The 21,342-nt window shown below is 38.6% G+C and overlaps 1 protein-coding gene across 7 annotated transcripts in view; it reads right to left on the bottom strand.

The window, feature by feature from the left end:
* Positions 1 to 21,342, bottom strand: part of sun1b (Sad1 and UNC84 domain containing 1b) — a 63,789-nt gene that overhangs the window by 27,081 nt on the left and 15,366 nt on the right. For 5 of the 7 annotated variants that reach the window (XM_055651632.1, XM_055651634.1, XM_055651633.1 and 2 more), the window contains 11 exons: positions 17,943 to 18,033; positions 12,178 to 12,378; positions 9,747 to 9,949; positions 4,189 to 4,218; positions 3,905 to 4,096; positions 2,267 to 2,392; positions 1,633 to 1,716; positions 1,391 to 1,507; positions 1,107 to 1,205; positions 641 to 734; positions 456 to 514 (listed from right to left, as the gene is read on the bottom strand). In XM_055651632.1, the coding sequence (XP_055507607.1) occupies positions 456 to 514; positions 641 to 734; positions 1,107 to 1,205; positions 1,391 to 1,507; positions 1,633 to 1,716; positions 2,267 to 2,392; positions 3,905 to 4,096; positions 4,189 to 4,218; positions 9,747 to 9,949; positions 12,178 to 12,378; positions 17,943 to 18,033 (1,296 nt within the window). The remainder of the gene's footprint in view (positions 1 to 455; positions 515 to 640; positions 735 to 1,106; positions 1,206 to 1,390; positions 1,508 to 1,632; positions 1,717 to 2,266; positions 2,393 to 3,904; positions 4,097 to 4,188; positions 4,219 to 9,746; positions 9,950 to 12,177; positions 12,379 to 17,942; positions 18,034 to 21,342) is intronic. The other 2 variants (XM_055651638.1, XM_055651637.1) reach the window with 1 other exon arrangement.

The raw sequence follows: 21,342 nt of genomic DNA, 5'->3' as shown, positions 1-21,342 counted from the left end.
CATCCCGCAAAGTCGGACACGGAAAATGGCTATGGGAATGGATCTGCTGGCTCACGCCGGGCCTGAATTCCAGAGGTCAGGCCAGAGGGGACAAATTCGACCCGTCAAATGGCACAAAAGTCCCGCTGAGATTGAGATCGGCCACCTCATCCAGCCTAGGTGATACAATTTTGGGGGGGGGATTTCAAGTAAGCTCTCGTAAATTGTGTCCGATTAAAGGTTAGGAATGTGGCTTCTCTGGGCATATGCAATAGCCATCTTAAACTACAAGATGAGTTGTAGTGTCATTTCACATTCAATTAGCCTCGATGTGCAACCCTCCTTTATCAGGTTGTTAATTCTGCACACAGTAATACGGTTTCTTTATTGTACTCTTAATTAAGTGTGTTAGGTACCTTCTTTCAGTTCACAGTCCTAATAGAACTACAGTGCAATCAAGGTTTGTGTTTACTTACCAAATAGAAGAAGAAATGGAATCAATAAGAACAGCCATCTAAGTAATCTGGGAAGACACCTGAATGCAAAGACAATAATTTCCAAACTAAATTAAATCTAGTCGTTTTTTTAAATGTCTAATACATTTAGTACTCTCCTTCCAATGTGAACAGTGAAGCATTTGATATACATCAGCAAAACATACCTGGTGAGCAAGAATACATCAAGAAGGGACATTAAAGTAATCAGCTGGTACCATCCAGTCCCAAGCCACCAAAATGCTCCAGAAGCAGCCTTTCCTAAAAACAAACAAAAGAATAAATGTAGAGCTAAGTAATCAGGTGCTCACCCTGAAAAGCAGCTTGGTACAAGTGCAAATGCTGCAACAAACATGCTGTACGTAGCACCCAGCTATAAATCGGAGAAAATAGGAACAAACGTATGGATCCAAAGTGGAAGAATGGTAAAGAAAGCTAAAGCAGACTAATGTCATTGCACTACTGAAGCCATCACAATATGCCGAAGACTTGGGTGAAATCAAAATTTGCAACACCGTAATAATACCTGAAAGCATGCACTACAAAAACCAGCTCTAGGAGTACTAAAGCATGCACAAAATCAAATGGGTGGAACAAATGCAGAACAAAAATGAAAAATAAAAATTAAATAACCTGGAGATACAATGGCCAACCACAGAATAGACAAGACCTTCCTGGATACAAACCAGGCAACAGCACCAACAGCCTGGATAATTTGCAGCAACAATGAGCCTACAAATATAAAACAAATCAATCTGCAATACATCAACTGAGCAAATTCAGATAATTTCTTGTTGGGATAAATATTTATTAAATATACTGCACAAAAAGTTGAAGCACCAAATCTTCCAAACATGCAATAATAACTTTTGCCGTTTTCAAAAAGAGGACAAAGTAGAATTAAAAAAGAAAACAACCTGCATAAGAAAAGACCAGCCAGATAGTCCGTGTGACTTGTGTATGCTTCATGTACTTTGTGGACTCCATGTCAGTGGATTTATATGTATCGTGTTGCATCCCCTTACAGTCATCACCTGTTGATTGTGGCAGTATAATCCATTAGTCAAGTGAACAAAGGGAATTGGTGGTCAAGTGTATTTGCCCCACAAGCAGTTGTCGAATGAAGCAGCAACATCAGGTAGCAAACTAAAATACTTACACAAGGACTCCCCATTTATATGCAGGTGTCCATCCCCAGTAATCAATTCTTTTACATTCATTCGTCCACAGTAACTTGAATGGGCTGCAACACAGAAACCGATCCTTAGCTGGCTTCCTCCAAGAGGTCGAGAAAAAACTTGCTCCCAAATTGATTGGAGATGATGTTAACCTATTTGCATGTAGCCAACACAACGCTCATGCATGCAAATGACCGCGCTATTAAGTATTTACCTAAATAAATCAGTAAAAAGGTATGGTATTGCTACTTAAATTTAGTGTACCAATTTACAACCACAAGCTGGGTCCTCTCCAAACAGTGTAAACATGTAATCTAAATCAAATAAGCAAAAAGTGAAAGGACAGCACGGGTCAAAAATGATGGATTCAAGAATATAATCCATTTTTTTTCAGATTCATCGGCATGGACAAGTTGAGCCGAAAGGCCTGTTTCCACGCTGTGTGACTGTGACTCCAACACAATGACTTGAAGTTCTAGATTTTTGGAGAAGCACTTGAAACATCGCGAACTAAACCCTTAGAATGATAATGTGGCAAGCATAATGAATAGAGCAGCAATTGGCTCATTTAGATGGCAACAAATTTATGCCCATGCAAGCGTGCGTTTCACCTACATGTACTTCGGGAGCAAAAACCAGTCTTCAACAATATTGTTTGATAAAGTTGTAAAAGCCAAGCGGCAGTAGTAGATACAGCATACTTTGCCAGTCGATGTGCGTGACTTGTGAACATCACTCCTCCTAAAAAAAAAATGAATGCAACCAATTTTTAAGATTCCAATAGCATTTTAGCCTTCATAACACTCGAGGTTGGATGTGCTTTCTGCGGTAGAACTGCTCATGTATGTAAAGTGCAAGTATTTACAAGTATTTACAAGTATTTTGCTGATTAAATCCTTTAATGTTAAATTGAAGTGAAAATAAATTCATGCATGAAAACCCACTACAATTAAATAAATTAGTCAGTCATGTAGCGTTTTCATTTCACAAATTGTATGTTGCAATCCGTGGTCAATTATAACATCTCATGTACACAAATCTTCATGGTATACTTCAATTTCTGCCCTAAAAGTAATAATCAATTTGCAGTTCAATAAAAAAAGTCTAGAAAATTCCTCTGAAATATCAAGCCAAAAGAATTACAATCTGTACTGCATTTAACAGTCAGTAACTTTTGCTGACTAAATTATTCAGCTAGTCAAGACTCCTAAATTTGGATATTTCAAATTAAAAATCATACTTTCAAATCAATATTTATTCATAAACAAAGTCTCAACAAATTATCTGTTAAATGCTGATAAACGAAATCACAGTTTAGCACAAGTTGAAAATTAAGAATGAGATTTAGTTTCTTCCTTACTTCAGCCTGCAAAAATTATATAGATCAAGGAATAGCCTCGGAATTGCCTTTGGCATTGTCATAAAAGGCATACGCACACAGAATAATTTCTTACAGTTTCTCCTCCTCAACAGACACACTTCTCAAAATGCCACCTGATATGTACATATATTAAAAACAAATTTGTACTTCATGAAAAATTACCAATTCCCTACTTAGCATTTGACTTTTCAAACAATGTCCCCCCCATTGTCAACAAGTTGCATATCAAGAATTTTCACTCAAGCAAGCTGATACAGCACAGGAGGCCTCCGTTTAATTCATTGAGTCATAGAGAACAATCCAGGTAGACCCACTCTCTGATCCTACACTTCATAACTCATGCAGAAATTTCCACAATTCATTTCTAGTTCTTTTACGATTGTTTTGAATCTGGACCGCCTATTCCCATCACTCAAGCAAAGTTTCAGCCAAAGCACATAATGTTTGTTCATTTCTTCTGTTAAAAAACTATTAACTTAGAACATTTCTATTAAATCTCTGCTCAGAGGACAAAATAAATGTTCATCCAAATACATATAACCTCTCATTCCTGAACACATTCTAATTAATTTCCTCTATGCTTCCACCAAAGCCTTCACATCACCCCAAAAACCTTGTATGCCGAATTGAACATAATATTCCAACTGGGCTGAATTATAGACTATATATTACCACGGCAGGCATAGCAACAGATCAGACAAATCGACAATTTGCTCATTTAGCATTCCCAAATACAGCAACAGATGAGGGAACAATATGCAGAAGGGAGCCTCAAATTATTTTCACCCACAGAAGGCCCTGGGGTTTCTAGCCACTGGTACTTCTGTCCAAGTGTCGCTGTTGCAAGTCTTAAAGAAACGTTAGTGACTTACTTGATTTGTCTTTGTTTCTGCTCCTGGAGTACACGGTAGAAGTAGTTGCATGAGAGGCACAGTGTGCCGTCAAAACATCTTTTCGTTCAGAAAGCATGCTGCAGTCAGTGCAGGTGTAACCATTGAACATTGCCATCTGCATCTCTCCTGTTAGTATGTCCCCATTTGCTTGTATCAAAGTTGTATTTCCTCCTAAATGGCAAGAACAACAAAGCAAAAATTGAATTTGATTCTACCAATACGCCAGAATTAATAGTTCAGATAAACAATTAAAAATTCTTTACCTTTACTGTCTCCATCATCCTCATCCAGTCCTAAAACAAACACATTAATTTTAACATCAATTTCATAGTATGCAGCTGCTACATTATCTCTAACAAGTTCAGCATCATTCCTATGGAGCCAACTAATTGTGCCTCAAGATATAAATCTCAAATGTTGGAACAAAAGGAAGATCCATTCTGAAAGTAGTTCCCGTTTTGGTATTGATTCAAAAAGTTTAATTCAAATAGTAGTTTGCTTGAACGTAAAAAGGTTACCATCGGTATCAGTAAAACCAGACCCGTACGAAACTTTTCAAAAAGGGGCATGGCATAACAGGATTACAAAAAACTTAATGTGACATAATGTGCGCGCTGCGCACATCATGAGCGTGAAGTGTGAAGCCCCTCGATGCCGGGGTCCAGGGCCCACTTAAGGGCCCTGGAAGCTCAAGGGTTTTAGATGCTTTCCGATGCATTGTGAGCCTTATTTTGGAGCATTTTTGCACCAAATTTATGATCAATATTTCAGAAATTAACAGGAAAGGTTGCTGGGTGTATGTAACAAGCTGCCAGAGGAGGTAGTTAAGGCTGGGACTATCGTAATGTTTAAGAGACATTTGGACACGTACATGGATAGGACAGATTTAGATGGATATGGGCCAAATGCGTGTGAGTGGGACTAGTTTAGATGGGACATGTCGGTCGGTGTGGGCAAGTTGGGCTGAAGCGCCTGTTTCCACACTGCATCATTCTATGACTAAAAAGTGAAGAAGAAAAATGCATGTATAAGTAGAGCAGATTTGAAAGAGGAGTGAAATGTAAAGGCAGAGAGAGGTTTATGGATGGAAAGGAACATAGGAAAGGAGGGGGGAGAGTGGGCTTGGTCAGATGGGTGAAGGGAAAATAGTCACAAAATGCTGGAGTAACTCAGCGGGTCAGGCAGCATCTGCGGAGAAGATCATTATGTGATTTCTTTTTTTCATCTTCTTCTTAAGGGAAAGAAAAGGAGGGTGCGGTCGCACCTCACGCACCCCCCCCCCCCCTTCGGACGGCCATGAAAACTATTGCAAAATCTGCTCCCATAACAAAACAAAACACACCAAAATGTCAAAATCATAGAAGGAATTAAACAAATCCAACTTTATTTCTATGCAAGTGACTCATATCCACAGAATCATTAACTGACCGCTGAATATAACATTCCTAAAATGTGAAACATTGTATTCACGGTGTTACAGTACATAATGCCCAACAGATAATTTATCTTTTTTTCCCGAGTTTACAATTTCACATGACCAACTCTATTCTAGCAAAATAAATCGCTGCTGCTGAATCCTAACCCATTCTCACCTACAAACATCTTGCAGAAGTCAATAGCTATAACAGTCAGAGATAATTAACTAATCCAAAACAACTATATTGAAAACAGTTGCTGCACCACACTTAATTAATTGACAAGATAAGAATCAGGTGCAAATCTCCCCTGGTTTGTACATCCCAATTTTGCTCTGAACACTAAATTGCTTGTTTAATTATTACTAAGGGTTATGATTTCTCAATTATTAAATGAAATTTGACCGATTCATTTCATTTTCAACTTTGGCTTCATTCATAAATGTTAAAACCATGCACTAGGTCACATTCAGATAAAATGTGGGATATCATATTGCGGTGTACAAAAGTATTGGTAGCATCATTCTTACAGTACTGTGTACCGTTCTGGTTGTCATACCACAGGAAGGATGCGGTAGAAATCATGAGGAGGCAGAAGGGGTTCAGTAAGATGATGTTTGAAATGGAGGGAAGTAGTTATAAAGGAGAGATCAGAAAGACAGACTTTAATCTTACTGAAACATGGGAGCCTGTGGGGTGATCAGAGGTTTATAAAATTGAGAGGTCAATTCGCCTCTTCCCACCAAACCACTCCCTGGTACTTTCCCTTGCAACCACAGGAAATGCTACACTTGTCGCTTTACCTCCCCCCTCGACTCCATCCAAGGACAAAAGCAGTCTTTCCAGGTGAGGCAGAGGTTCACCTGCACCTCCTACAACCTCATCTATTGCATCCACTGGTCCAGGTGTCAACTGTTCAACATCGGTGAGACCAAGCGCAGGCTTGGCGGTCGCTTCTCCCAACACCTCTGCTCGGTTCACATTAACCTGATCTCCCGGTGGCCCAGCACTTCAACTCCCCCTCCCATTCCAAATCCGACCTTTCTGTCCTGGGCCTCCTCCATGGCCAGAGTGAGTCCCACTGCAAATTGGAGGAGCAGCACGTCATATTTCGCCTGGGCAGTTTACACCCCAGCGGTATGAACATTGATTTCTCCAATTTCAGGTAGTCCTTGCTTTCTCTCTCCATCCCCTCCCCTTCCCAGCTCTTCCACAGCCTACTGTCTCCGCCTCTTCCTTTCTTCTTTGCCCCCCCCTCCCCCCTCCCACTTCAGTCTGAAGAAGGGTCTCGACCCAAAACATCACCTATTCCTTCGCTCCATAGATGCTGCCTCACCCGCTGAATTTCTCCAGCATTTTTGTCTACCTTGGCATGGATATGGTGGAATGAAAAAAACATACAACACAGAAACTGTTTCGGTAATTCCAATATTTTTGGAGCTACATGCAGGATCGAGCCAGACGAGTTTCCTAACAATATTTAAAAATATTTTTTATTCCAACATTTATCAATCACAAAGAACCAGAGCAATACTCAAACTCAAGATTTTCTACAATGGAATTGACCCAAACGCAGGTTGAGGTAAAGTTTAAGATATAGTACCACAGGGCTGCAACATAATTTGCAACTTAATTTGATTTCATTTTAAGAATCCACCAAGTGATAAACAGCAATATTAAAACAATTTGCCTCTCTTTGCTTCTCTTTATGTGGTTTAAGCGGTTTCCTTAAAATAAACCATACTGGTGGTTTTAAGATAACATCTCTAAGTAACACGTTTCACTTTCAATTAAAATATGATGCTCCCAGACGAGATCAACTTGTACCTAAAGATGAGAGGGTTTTATGATTTGACAGTAAAATTTAGTGGTTTTACACAAGCATTAGCTAATTTCCAAAACTAAACTGGTTCCTCAATTAAGGACATGTTCTGAAGCCACCTCCAGGATTTTCTCCAAAAACGCCTGCATGACCCACTGAGTTACTCCAGCATTTTGTGTTCGTTTTTGTAAACCTGCATCTGCATTTCCTTGTTTCTACATTTGGACTGCTCCACTTTGAAATCTCTTCAAGTTATAACTATGAAGAATTTCTCCTCCTTTCATGTTCTCCAGAGATGCCGCCTGACCCACTGAGTTACTCCAGAACTTTGTGCCCTTTTTTGTAAACCAGCATTTGCATTTTTTGGTTTCTACACTGATTCCAAAATATTGATGGAATTAAAACTTAACCAACATTGTTTTAATTTTGTTCTAAAAATTAAACCCTGCATGCTCAAGCACCAGTTCAAATAATTGAAAAATATTCCCAGTTTCTCACATACGTCCGTTCTGCGAATTGCCACCAGGTCTAGTCATAATACAATCTTGAGACAAATCTCAAGCTCATTGATCAACAATGCTGCACTCCATCAATGTTGCAGGAGTACTGATAAAACTTTACAAGAATACAAGCACTTCTCTCATGGGCTTCAGGGAAACACCGTACATCACTAACATGAAGCTCTTTTTTCAAATTGGCAACAAAACTTTTGAATTCCTGAATTACACACTAAGCATGATTTATTTTTAAATAGAGAACTGCAACGTTGCAGAAAGCCAAAAGTGATTGTGATTATGATTTAGAGCATCCAAACCAAAACACATCTGCTAGCTAAGACAGTAGTGACATCATAATAAGGCACAAGATGCTTTGGGACTTATTTAAGTGTTCTTTTAAATGAGGGTTTTCTAAACATAACCAGCACAGGTATAACAATGTTAAATTAGGGTGGAAAAGGACATGAAGTGCAGGAGTAACTCAGTGGGTCAGGCAGCATCTGGAGGTCATGGTTAGGTGAAATTTCAGTTTGGGACCCTTCTTTGTCTGAAGTAAGGTCCCGATACAAAACGTCACCTATCGATGGTCTCTAGAGATGCTAATTGATCAGCTGAGTTACTCCAGCACTGTGTGCTTTTTTTGTAAAGCAGCATCTATAGTTCCTTGTTTCTAGTGTGAAAGATACATCTTCTAGATGCGCTGGGATGCATCCTCAGTGATGTGACCTGGGGTCATCGGCTGTTTCGGGACTCACAACATCAGACACCCTCGCCCAGGCGACCCAGCCGGGGTTGATCAAGCCCCGACTTGCGTCCCAGCAGCAACCACCCACGGATCAGCCCTCTTAATCCAAAGTCATCTAGTGGCTTTCTCTGCGGCTTCGCTTGCGGATTGAACGGCCGTCTTCTTTGCCAGCCCCATAATGCCCAACTGGTTGAGGACTTTGCAGAGTGAGCGTCCTACAAAGCCTCTACAGCCCACCACTATGGGCTCATTGTATGTCTTCCAGCCGCTGTCCTGGCACATCTCCACCAGTTCCACAAAGGTGCTTTTCCTCTCGTTAACCTCTTCAATACGCTCTTCACAGGGCACTGTCAGCTCCAGAATGATCAGCTGTTTTTTCACTTCGGAGGTGATGATCATGTCTGGCCGGAATGGTGTTGCTGTGATGTGCTATGGAAATTTCAGCTGTTTGCCCAGTTCGACGTGCAGCTGCCAATCAGTGGCTGTGTAGAGGAGGCCCGTCCTTGTTTTTGGTTGTGGTCGAGGCTTCTCTCCAGCTTTGACAAAAGTGATTGAATTATTTGGGGCGTGGTGGTGTTTGCTGTTACCGATGGCAGTGGCTATGCTCTCAGCAACCACGTTGCGCACCTGGTCATGTTTTCTATAACTAAGGGAATACCGCTTTCATCACATTGCCAAATTAATGATCCAGTAATGCGATTTCTAACAGGAACTAGAGAAGTATTTAAAATGTACTTTGGAAATTGATAAACAGAAAAAAGCCATCTTGGATTTGATGCAACACCTGCAATAATCAGACTCCATTGTCTCTTAAGTACACAGATGCTACTTTAACTGAGCACGGTGATTCATTGACACTTGAGCAAGGATACTCCATTAAACAATGTAACTAACAGCTTTTAGTATCTTCAATTTGTAGTAACAAAAATAACCATAGTTATTGAAAGGACCTTTATTTTGAAAAATTATGTGGGAAAATACCTTTTGCAAGTTTCAAACTCTCCAGCCCTAACTCCCTTTCCCCCATTGACACAATTGTTTTTTTAATAATGGGATTTTCTATAACTCTAGGTAGTTTAGCAGAACTACCTGTATGTCATTTACATAGGCAGAGGAAGCTGTGACAGAAATGTTTGAGTTTGATAAACCTAACATTATTAACCAGCATTTGCTTTGCGAACAAACTTTTTCTACGCTCTTGATTAATTCCTGAAAATCCCCAGAAAAAGGTTGTCAAGGTTAAGGGAGTATATTCAGCTCTTCAAAATGTTAGATGGTAACTTAATAATAACACAAACTAACATCTATAACCAGATTTAAAACATCCATTTATCTTGCTTACCCCAGAAGTGATCCAATTCTGTTTTTTCCCGTATTGAAGACTCATCTAACACTGTCGATATCATTGATACATCACTTGCACAGCTCAGGATGCTGCTCTGACCGCTAACTGAAGACTCCATCGTGCGTTTTCTTGGAGTACATGACACGGATACAGTCTGCTTGGATACGCTTCTGTGCTTCTGCTGCTGTTGTTTTGCACTTCTGGAAAATAAAGTAATGTTTTTTTTAAATCAACAAATGCAAAATGTCTTCAAGAACTCCTTGAAACCAACCCATTTTAGATGTGATACAGAGGAAGGCAAGTAGTAGAGTTACTTTACTAATCAGAGAGATGTCATGGCAATATTGAATGAGGCAAGTTAGGTAGAGCTCAAAAATAAGAAAGGTGTTATCATTGTGAAGTGATTATACTACGTCTCCAATAACCTGCAGTAGAGGAGCAGATATGTACAGAGATTATGGAAAGGGTTGTAGTGGGTGACTAACTTCTCCAATATTGACAAGAGCGGTTGTACATTTATTTTTTACCAAACGCATATGGAAGATTTAGGAAGATGAAATCAGACATGCCCTTTGAGGAATATAAAGAAAGCAAGAATGAACTCCCAAGTAGGAAATCAGGATGGCCAAATTGGGCCATAAAAAGTCATCGGCTAATAGGATTAAGGAATCCCGGAGCATTAAGGTAGATAAGTCCCCAGGGCTTGATGGGATCTACCCCATGTTATCGATAGAGGCAAACGAGGAAATTTCTGGGGTCTTGAAGATCTTTGCATCATCTCTGGACATAGGCAGGGTTTTGAAAGAGTAGTCAATGTTCCCTTAGCTTTAGGGCAAGGATGTAAACTGAAAGGTTGGACAAATTTGGATCGTCTTCTCTGGATATTAGAGGCTGATAAAACTATAAAAATGATGGGATGTGTACCTGAGGTAGACATAACCTTTTCCCAGGGTAAAACTATCAAATATTAGGAAAAGATATATGGTGAGAGCGGGAAGTTTAAAGGGTAACGTTTTTATTTAAACATAGAGTGTGTTAGGTGCCTTGAAAGTTATGTCATGGGTGGTTTTGGAAACAATACAAATAGTAGCATTTACGAGACTTTCAGATAGGCACATGCAGAGAATGGAGAGATAATGGATCATGTGCAGGCAGAAGGGATTAGTTTTATTTGGTACCATGCTTGGCACATTGTTTACTGAGGAGTCTGTTCAGGTGCTGTGCTATTCTATTTTCTATTGCAAAAGATTCAAGATCCCAATGTCAATACAGAGAGAAACAAAACAGAGGAAAACCGTCAACCCAGCCTGCCTTCACATATTTGGCAGCCAACATAAGAGGTCTGGAAGAAACAGATTTCCTGTTTATCTCTAATATGCATGAAACTTGAACTGAAAAATTAAATATAAAATAAACAAAAAAACTTCCTATGGAAAACATAATAGTTTGAACAAACAAAACCAAATAACATTAAGTCTTGCACCTCCTCCAATCTCATCTACTGTATCCGCCGTTCCAGGTGTCAACTTCTCTACATCGGCGAGGCCAAGCGCAGGCTCGGCGGTTGTTTCGTTGAACACCTCTGCTCAGTCTGTCATAACCTACCTGACCTCACGCTTGCTCAGCACTTCAACTCCCCCTCCCATTCCCAATCTGACCTTTCTGTACTGGGCCTCCATTGTCAGAGTGAGGCCCAGTGAAAATTGGAGGAACAGCACCTCATATTTCGCTTGGGTAGTTTACACCCCAACGATATGAACGTTGACTTCACTAATTTCAGATAGCCCTTGCTTTCTTCTTCCCCTCCCCAGTTCTCCTACTAGTCCTACTATCTCCATCTATTTTCTATCTTTGTTTCACCATTCCCCGACATCAGTCTGAAGAAGGGTCTCGACCCGAAATGTCACCCATTCCTTCTCTCCATAGATGGTGCATCACCCGCTGAATTACTCCAGCATTGTGTCTACCTTAAATAACCTTAGCATAGTTTGATAAGCATTTCAGTGACATAATTCTGACAGGCAAAATTCAATCAATGTTCACAGTGGAAATGATAGCTGTGTTTCTCTCCAATATTTTGCTTTATTTGCAATATAATGATTTTACAGGATACCAATTATTCCCACTTGAGGACAGGGTGTCAGTTTTATGGCCAGACCAACCCCTGAAACTCCAACCCAGTGCCGCCGCCAGGACAACCGTGGTTTATGGCCAAGTTAAGACTACATTTTTAACAACTTAGAACTTGGAGTACGAGATTGCACAGGAAACATGTTTACTGCCTCAGTGTAATCTACTATTCTTACACTTGGGTATTTAAGAATGATCATGCCTATGTATGGTAAGATTTACTGAACTATATACAAAAAAGGAATTTCACTATACCAAAGTACTGTGACAATAAAGTACCATCAATGAGTAGACTTGCCTCGATGAAGATTCTTTATAGGATGAAACACTGCCTGCAAAAGAGTGATTGCTGCCAATGCTCTCATTGTGCAAGTTTTCTGCAGAGTAATATTCCGTACTGACAGGCCGCAATCTGCGTCGAGACATTCTTGGTGAATCGTATACTGGATGCAATCTATGTGTGCTTTCAAAGTCTACTGCCTCTGCAGAATAGCTGGAACTGGAACAAAACATTAACATTTCAATCCAATACTTGAACAGTTAAATAACAAAACTCTACGTCATTAATTCATTGAAGGTCCAAGAAATTAGTTTTAGCTTGAAAACGATTGCAAAACAATGACATTTCCCATAAAGCATGCAAAAAACAGCAAGCAGGTCAATGAGTAGTAGATATAGAGAAGTGTCTTTTCAATCACAAATTCAATTATCACAAGGTGCCTCCAATATAATTCAGAAGCCACAGCTTCATTTTTCATATCATCATCATTTATTGATGATCAAAGTTACTGATAACAATTCCAAGAAAGTACAAAGATTCAGAGCAATACCATTATTACCAATCTAATAGATAAGATGTGGTTAGATTAGCAAAGACGATTAATCATGAAAACTTTCTTAAACCATGCATTTAAGAACCAAAAACTCAATTTGATATATCCGGATTTTATGATTCTTAAATAATCCAGAGGGACCATAAACTTACAATCTATCGGTATTTTCACAAATATGCAAGCTATTTCAAAGATTTTAAATCCTAGTAATTGAATATAAATAGACGTTAGATATCAAAATAACAACATTTTTGCTCACATTCTCAGACCAGAACATTAACTGTTTCCCTTTCCAATTATATTACTTGATGTGCTGTTTCCAGAATTGTATTTATTTTATTTCTGAAACTAGATTTACAACTTGTTTTTCAAACTCTTCCTTCCATCCCATTACTCCATTACTCCTAAATGGAGACAAATTTAACCAAAATGGAGACAAATGCAGCCAATCTAATTCCTGCTCTACTCGAGCATTGCAGTCACAACAACTCGGTCACGTTGCTCAGCTACTGTTTGGTGTGTCTTACCGGGAAGTGAGGAATAGTTAAAGAGAGGTACAGAATATAAAGGGCATTTATTCTTCTAGGCATAGAACAGTTAAGTGACATTTAAACATTTCAGCTTGCATGCCAATTGCTAGGGATGGGGTTAAAAGACAGAAATGTAATGCAGAAGTAGTATTCTCCTTACTTAACACAAAACGCTGTAGTATATTGGTACCAGGTTTATATTGCAGATTTTAGTTGGTAGCTTATGTTGAAATCAAAAAAATGTAAAACATTTTCCATGGATAAACAGTACATTGTAAAAGCAATGATTAAACAACTAATATTCCAAATTTAGCACTCCATACTCGTTACAATTTAGTTATTTCATATTGCTTTATACACTTTTATGATCCAAGACCATAAATAGCCAATAATATATATACAATTCACATTATGCTGAATTCATCTTGGTTCCAAATTTATCCCACAATGAAACATGATTGTAACTACAGGAGCTGGTATTAATCCTCTTCACCTTTTTGGTGGAGGGGAAGGACGGATTCATGTACCTACTTACATAGTATAACTAAGTATTGAATGAGCCATCACTCCTCAAAGATGTATGATCTTAGCACCAACTGCTCAAAACAGCATAGGTTCTCAAGGAATGCATTACAAAAGCACTGAGTACGTTTGGTGAAACATCTTAAAATCTACCAATATGTAATATCTGTAAAGGTGTTTGGATGTAGCAGCAACACAAAACAGAGTACCTGAAATTACCTTAAAGTGGAAATGAGAGGCCATTCAACCCTCCAAGACTACTCTGTCATGACTGATCTCCATCTTAATTCCTAAAATAAAACTTTTGAGACATTGAATTTGTCTCCAACATCAAATTTGCCAATTATTACAAGATCCCCCTACTTGCACCAGATACCATTCATAAACACAACAGATTGGTACTATCTTTACCATATTGTTTCTTTTGGGAATTTTCATTGGCGAAGCAGAATAGTTTGGCAATAAAATGATACAGCGCTCGTGTGCATTCTGAAAACATTCTAACGTATAAGCTGGATAGAAAAATGTGCATGTATATGGACATTTAATCTCCTCTAGGTGGTCCAATTTTATACTACCTTCTCTGCTGTAATTTCTACATGGGGAAACCAAAATGTATAAAAATGGCCTTTATAAAGATCTGACAATGTGCACTTTAACCACATGTGACTTTATTCTATTACAAATCTCAAATTGTGGAATAGAGGCAAATAAATAAATTATGGGTCTTTGTCACAAACATTATGGAGGGCACTGTATATTGTCCAAATTCCATTGTAAACATTTTTTTAAATGATGATATTTAAAACTGAAAGATGCTCTTCCCTAGATCCTCTTTTTCCATAAAGAACATTTCATCTTGGTGATGCAGGCAAAAAAGGTAATTCACTCTTGAAATTCTGAATCAAGGACAGTGACCCTTGCATACATCTCTGTCGCGCCATAAACCCTCATTTCACCCGGGAGGATTACTGTACTACAAAATCCAATTATCAGCTCAAAGGCTTTCCTGAGCACATGACCGTCTGCTTTCTACATTAACTATCCATAACACTAGTGATGAGCCTGCATCTGTGTCTTCATTTATCCCATACTAAACAAGCATTGACAGTGTTAGGAACATCAGAAGCAAATTCAAAGAAATGGCAGCTGCAAACTTGCCGTAAACATGCAAGCTCTCTACGTGCTCTCACAAAACAACTGGGGCATTCTTAACAAGTCATCTCATTCTTGAAGAAAACCAACAATCAAAAGCAGTATTTGAGCTAACAGGCTTCAGCGTGTGTTTTTGAGTGTGCCTACCCATCCCAAGTTCCATTTTTTCATTGCTCGAGGCAATGAATGCAGTTTGGGGAGATGGAATAAACAAAAGTGATGTTTAAGGTATTGGTACCATGATACAGAATCCTTAATTCTATGCAGTCAGTTAGTTAAATTCTTGCAGACCAAATGATCTTAAAAAAGGATTAAAGTAGATCAGTAGAAATGTCAAGGGAATTGAACACGTGGACTAAAACCTAAATTACAAAAAGATAAAATTGCCTGTACTTTTTACAAACGTACACTGAAGACATTGGTAGGCAAAGAAAAATTGGCCAAGAAAAACATCAGTTGTGCGCTAATTTCTGTAGACATTACAGAATCAAAGAATGGTTGCAGTGCAGCGGGTCATTTGGCTTATCATGTCCATGCCAACTCTGTCCAAGTAACCATTCAGTTCCACCTATTAATCCCTTCCCTACAGCTCAATTGTTCGCCATTCATTAACACAGATCCCTTGGAATGTCTCCATGTACTTTGTTCCATCATTTAATATTCAATTCCTACCATAAGGCTACAATGGATCCTCCACCATATTTGCAGGTTGTACTCCAGATCCCAGCCACACCTTATTAAGAAAGCTTTTCCTCGTGTTGTCCTTAGTTCTTTCCCCCTTATTTTACAACAACAAAGGGAACAGCCTCCCATTATCCACTACATTTTATATTCTTCTATCAAATCTCCTCTCAATCTTTCTTTTTCAAAGAAAACAGTCTCAGCCTCACATCTGGCTTGGTTGTTACAAAAGGTGTGGCAGCATGCTACAATAATTAGTGCTGCTGCCTCCCAGCTCTAGCAACCTGGGCTCTATGCTGATGGCAGGTGTTTTCTATCCAGAGTTTGCACTTTCTCAATGACCACGTGTGTGTCCCGTTCCTCCACGTCCTACAGATTCATGTCACACGAATGTGCTGGGAGGCTAATTTGCGACTGTTAGTTGCCCTTAAAGTAGGCGGTGGCAGGATAATTGGAGGTGGGGGAAGGAAAGGAGATGAATGGGTGACATCTAGAGCTAGCATCAACTTGATGGGTGAAATTGCCCCTTCTATGTCAAAAGGAATTTTGAGGAATATTCTCAAAAAATCTTCTGGACTCACTAAAGTCTCATCCTTCCACTGATTATGATGAACAGGTCTGAACACAATGCATCAGCTGAAGCCACACTGCTCAATAAAGGTTCAGCATAAATGTCCTGCTTTTAGAATCTTTGCCTTAACAGAATTTGTTTACCTTATTAACAGCCTCCCCCTTGCAACTTGGTATATGCACACACACTCCTATGTCCCCCTATTCCTTCACCCTTTTCTCTCATTGTTGCTACCAAAATACATTACATCACATTTCATAGCATTAAATTTCATCTGCTACACATTTTCTCGTTCCATCAACCCGTTTCCATGCAGCTATAATCTATCACTATGCTGTTCGCGGTTCAGAATACTACCAAGTTTTGTATCATTTGTAAATTTAGGAATTGTAGATTGCATCCCCAAATCTTGGTCAATATAATTTTTTTAATGTCTTCGACCGATTCTGGAGAACACAACTACTCCCCTTCCTCCAACCTGAAAAATAACCATTCCACACAACTCCACATTGAAAAATTATGTTGGCAGTGACAATGTCCATAGAACGTTTCTGATGTCTGTAAAATGGTACCTTATCAAAAGCCTTCTTTAGTCCATGTACACCACAATGAATGCTTAAACGTCAACTCTGATGTCATTAAAAATAACTCTTATTAATGGGGTAAATGTTATTCACAATTAACATACCCATGCTTTCTTGCTTTACTCTGTTTTCCTCCAGTTGATTATTAATTCCATCATCATAGATCAACGTTTCTAAATCGTTTTCCCACTAAAGTTCAAATGACTGGATGGTAGAAGCTAGATGTATCCTCGTTCCCTTTTTTTTGACCAAGAGAACACCTGCCATTCTCTAATCCCGCCATTGTGAGAGTTAGGTCAGTGATTTCATAATTTTCTCCCATACTTCCCCCAAACCCAAGGATGCATCCCATCTGATCCCAATAACCAAGTCCATTCAATTTCTGGATACATCTTCTCCTCATTTAATAGCTTCACAATGCCCTAAGCATCCAGATGTAACTTCCCATTTACACCTGAATGAAACCCAGTCCTCGTGTATTACCTTTACTAGTTTTAAGCCACTCAAACAACTAAAATAGTCGAAATTACAAATCCAATTCTGTGTGTAATGAGAGCTATAAATTGATTTTTTAAGAGGAGAAAATACAGGTAAGCAGAACAATGATAAACAGGGCTAATGAGTAAAGTAAACTCAAGATCAGGTTCACTTGAAAACAATTGAAAAATCAGGTGTCAGTTCGGGCAGATATTGTGCAGCAATACTGACTTATAAGAGCAGAAATAACACAAGCAGTTCAGTATCAGCAGCAAGAACATTTGCAACATCAAATCAAATTCAGTCTACCATTAGGATGCTCCTATTTCTGTTATAGCAGCATTCAAACACAATGTCCTAAATTTAACAAATTAGTTCAATTTGGAACAGTTCAGCATAATTATGTAGTTTGGTCCCAAATCTCTTGTGCCTTTCCTTCCTTCCAAGGTCACAATTCCAGAAATTCAAAACATGCCATTTTTAATCCACAAAATGTACTAGACTATCAGTTTTGGGACTATTCACCACCATTAACAATGTGAAGCATTCTATTTTGCAATAAAATATTCCCAACCAAAGACAGTATTTCATTATGATTTTCTATGAATATTCTTTTTGTTTATTGCAAATTTCCATTAAGTATTCAAGCCAAATTAATCACTGCACGCAAGTTTTTACAATACCATGCACCTTTACTGGGAGACTCTCACCTGAGCGCGTAAGTATAGCCAGTGTTCTCTGGCACATATTGAGGAGGAGTGTATGTGTGCAGTCGAGAAAAATCCATGCTCAACTGTTCTACTGCAAAGGTGAAAAATAACATGATGCAATACTTCCAAGAAACACGATGGCATGTACATTTCAGTTTAATAAAAATGCACCTGTGTTCAACCCGTTTACCTGTTACAAGCAATAAATGATGAAATATGAAAGGTTTATTAACTACACATATCAACACAATTTCCAAGATTTGTCTAAGTGGAGGTTGAGGCGTTTGAAAGGATATTTCTGAAAGTCGCAACCCAAAAGTTTACAGTGCAGATCATGACAACCAGCTGAATTTCTTAGTGTCAAACACGGAAGAACATTTTTGGAAATCACCCCAAAACAGATATTTTACTACTGTCTGTGAATCATAGGATTTATGTGACAGTGTTCATGTCACAACATTCGGTCCATCAAAGTTATGCATTTGCATATGCAGAAATAAAATCGTTCCGTGCAGTTGATGATGCTACCATGTCCAGTTTAGCTTTCAGCTACAAAAACAGGTTGCGGTCAGAGACCTGGAACTTAAGTGATGGCAAAATCAATCTGACCTCTGATAAAATAGGCTTGATTCTTCTCTCAAAATCAATCTGATCAAATGTACAGTATTTAGCATTATATCACCCCGTTATAGAAAATAGATCAACATGAATATCGATTCAAAATGGGTATTCTACTGATGGCTGACAGTAAATAAATTTTAAATTACTTCCATTCCAAACTGATTGTATTGCAGATAGAATGGGTATCTCTCATCAAATAATTAGAGTTGTAAACTCAGAGATAGCTGGTGTATATAAACACACAAGTTCTTGTCCTATCAATGTTGGGATAAAAAAAGATACCTGTATGAATGGTTGTACTTGAACAGCAATAGGAGGAGGGCTGGAATGATGCTGCAGCTTTGATCAACCCCAGGCTGCATAATGATTGGGTGCACGCTGGGTTCCACTGTTTAGAATCAAGGCTTGCATGTCATTTTGTGGAAGACACAGAAAAATTATGAATTTCTGAGAACACCCAAATTTGAGGTGTCACCACAATATTATTTGGCTGATAAAGTCCATAAGGCATAGGAGCAGAATTAGGCCAGTCAGCCCATCAAGTCTACTCCATCATTCAACCACGGCTGATGTATTTTTCCCTCTCAACCCCATTTCCTGCCTTCTCCCGATAACCTTTGATGTGCTTCCTAATCAATAACCTACCTTAAACCCTGCCTTACAATTCCCTATGCCTTGACCTCCACAGTAGTCTATGGCAATGAATTCCACAGATTCACCTGGCTGAATAAATTCTTCCCCATCTCCATTTTGAAGGTGTGTCCTTTTATTCTGAGGCTGTGCCTTCTGGTTCCCTAACTCAAAGTCAAAGGTTTTTGTGAGGTTCTACTGCCTGCTATGTTTTTCTTGAATTTGACATGGGTAAAAATCATTGTACCTTGAGAGGCACCATCCCCATTGCATTCCTGGGAGGTATTCCTCAGCTACCGGAGGGAGCTGGTGCAGCATCAAGGCAATAATGTTCGATGTCATATATCAAGAACTCTTCCAAATTTCATCATAACCATTACACCATCTCTGCAATCCTCTGACAGGGTTCTCTTTCCCCAGATAAAGTCATGAACTCACTGCGAACAGGTAAAAGATAACGGTGATAATTGAGCCGTTATTGGGACTGGAAAAAGGAGGGCATCAGGGGAGTGGCAGATGGGGAGGAGGACACTCGAGACTTGAGAGGGTTGACATGGAAAGAATGAATAGCTGCAGTCGGCCTCAGTGGTAGCAGCTGGAGAATACAAGAGAAGGGATTGAAGATAAACTAAACGGCTGAAGGGAGCTTATAGGGAGAGAAGTACTTGAGGAGGATGTTGAGGAAAAGAGCTGAGTTGATGTTTGGATGTATTCTGAACAAGAGCTCTTTTGAAGATGTTTCCTTCATCTCAATGAGTTCAATTGATCTTTTATTATTGTAGAATACCTGTAGTACAAGTCTACATTCTCCTTGATTCTAGGTTTGAATGTTGGACTTTAAAACCATGAGACATTTAACTTTAAACTTCATCAAACCTGAATAGAAATGAAGATCTGTCCTACGTTATTAATTACAACACGCTGCCTCTGGAAAAGAACTAAAATTACCATTTAAACATTTAAAATGTAACAGTTTATTATTTTTTCCTCCTTTTAATGAAAAAAAAAAATCTTTAAAGCAATCTTCATATCCTACTAATGAAGACACGGGTTTTATGACGGTAGTATTACGTGTAAATGATTGACGATATTTTCACAATACTAGTTCCAGATGTTTTTTTTAAGAATCTGTCATGGCATTTACCAATCTCGCCACCCAATTGTCTTTAGCTGAATAACATGAATCTACGATCCAAAAAAAAAAATTGCCAACTATACGAATTAAAGAACATATTTTCAAAACGAGACACACCCAAAAACATTGCCCAACATTAGAATACTTCAGCTGCATTGGACAATTTCATTGGCCAGTTATTCTTGTTTATGCTTTCATTATCAGATATAACCAAAATATGTTTTTAAATGGTCACATATAGGTTCTACGTAAATCTATCTCTGAAATAGTTTCCAAAAAAACAGCAAGTTTACAAAATTGATGAACCGGGCTCAAGAAGAGGGAATATAAATTTGTGAATGAAAGCACAAGGGCAATGTTTAAAACAAATTTGTAATTTCAAGGTGATCAGGTTTGATAATATTTTATAGTGATATAAACTTTACCGAGATGTCCAAGTAAAAGAGAGTAACATATTCTCAAATTTTGAATTTAATAATTCTTCCCACTTTCAAACTATGAGCAAACATTATGAGGTATAAATGCAAGCTGTCTAGGTACAAATTATCCATGGGCAAAATTTTCACTGGAAAGCATTTTTCCCCATTACCATGCCCTGTCAATATCGTGAATATCTACATGTTAAATGCCAAGGAACAAAAAACACTTTGCTACAAATTTAAAAATAATCAGAATAATACTGATCACTATACATCTATTTCTTAAAAAAGCCCCTTCCCCTACTTCCCTCAACTATACAAATACACAGGAAAGTTGAATGTGTAGCCAATCTTCAATGGAACAATGCTATTTATCGCAAAAAAGTGTTTTAATATTACATTAGAATTATAGAAAATTGGCCAGTCCAATGTGGTAATCCTGGCATCACAGATTCAGTCCATCTTAATAACACATTTTCAAGTCTGTACTGACTATTAACCACCCAGAACTGTACACCATGTTATTCTCCCAACAATGCCATCGACTATCCTCAGATTCTGCCACTCGCCTATATCGAGCAGCTATTTATATTGG

The sequence above is a fragment of the Leucoraja erinacea genome, chromosome 20 (assembly GCF_028641065.1).
Source record: "Leucoraja erinacea ecotype New England chromosome 20, Leri_hhj_1, whole genome shotgun sequence".
Lineage (NCBI taxonomy): Eukaryota > Metazoa > Chordata > Chondrichthyes > Rajiformes > Rajidae > Leucoraja > Leucoraja erinaceus.
This window is presented reverse-complemented; position numbering and strand designations above follow the sequence as displayed.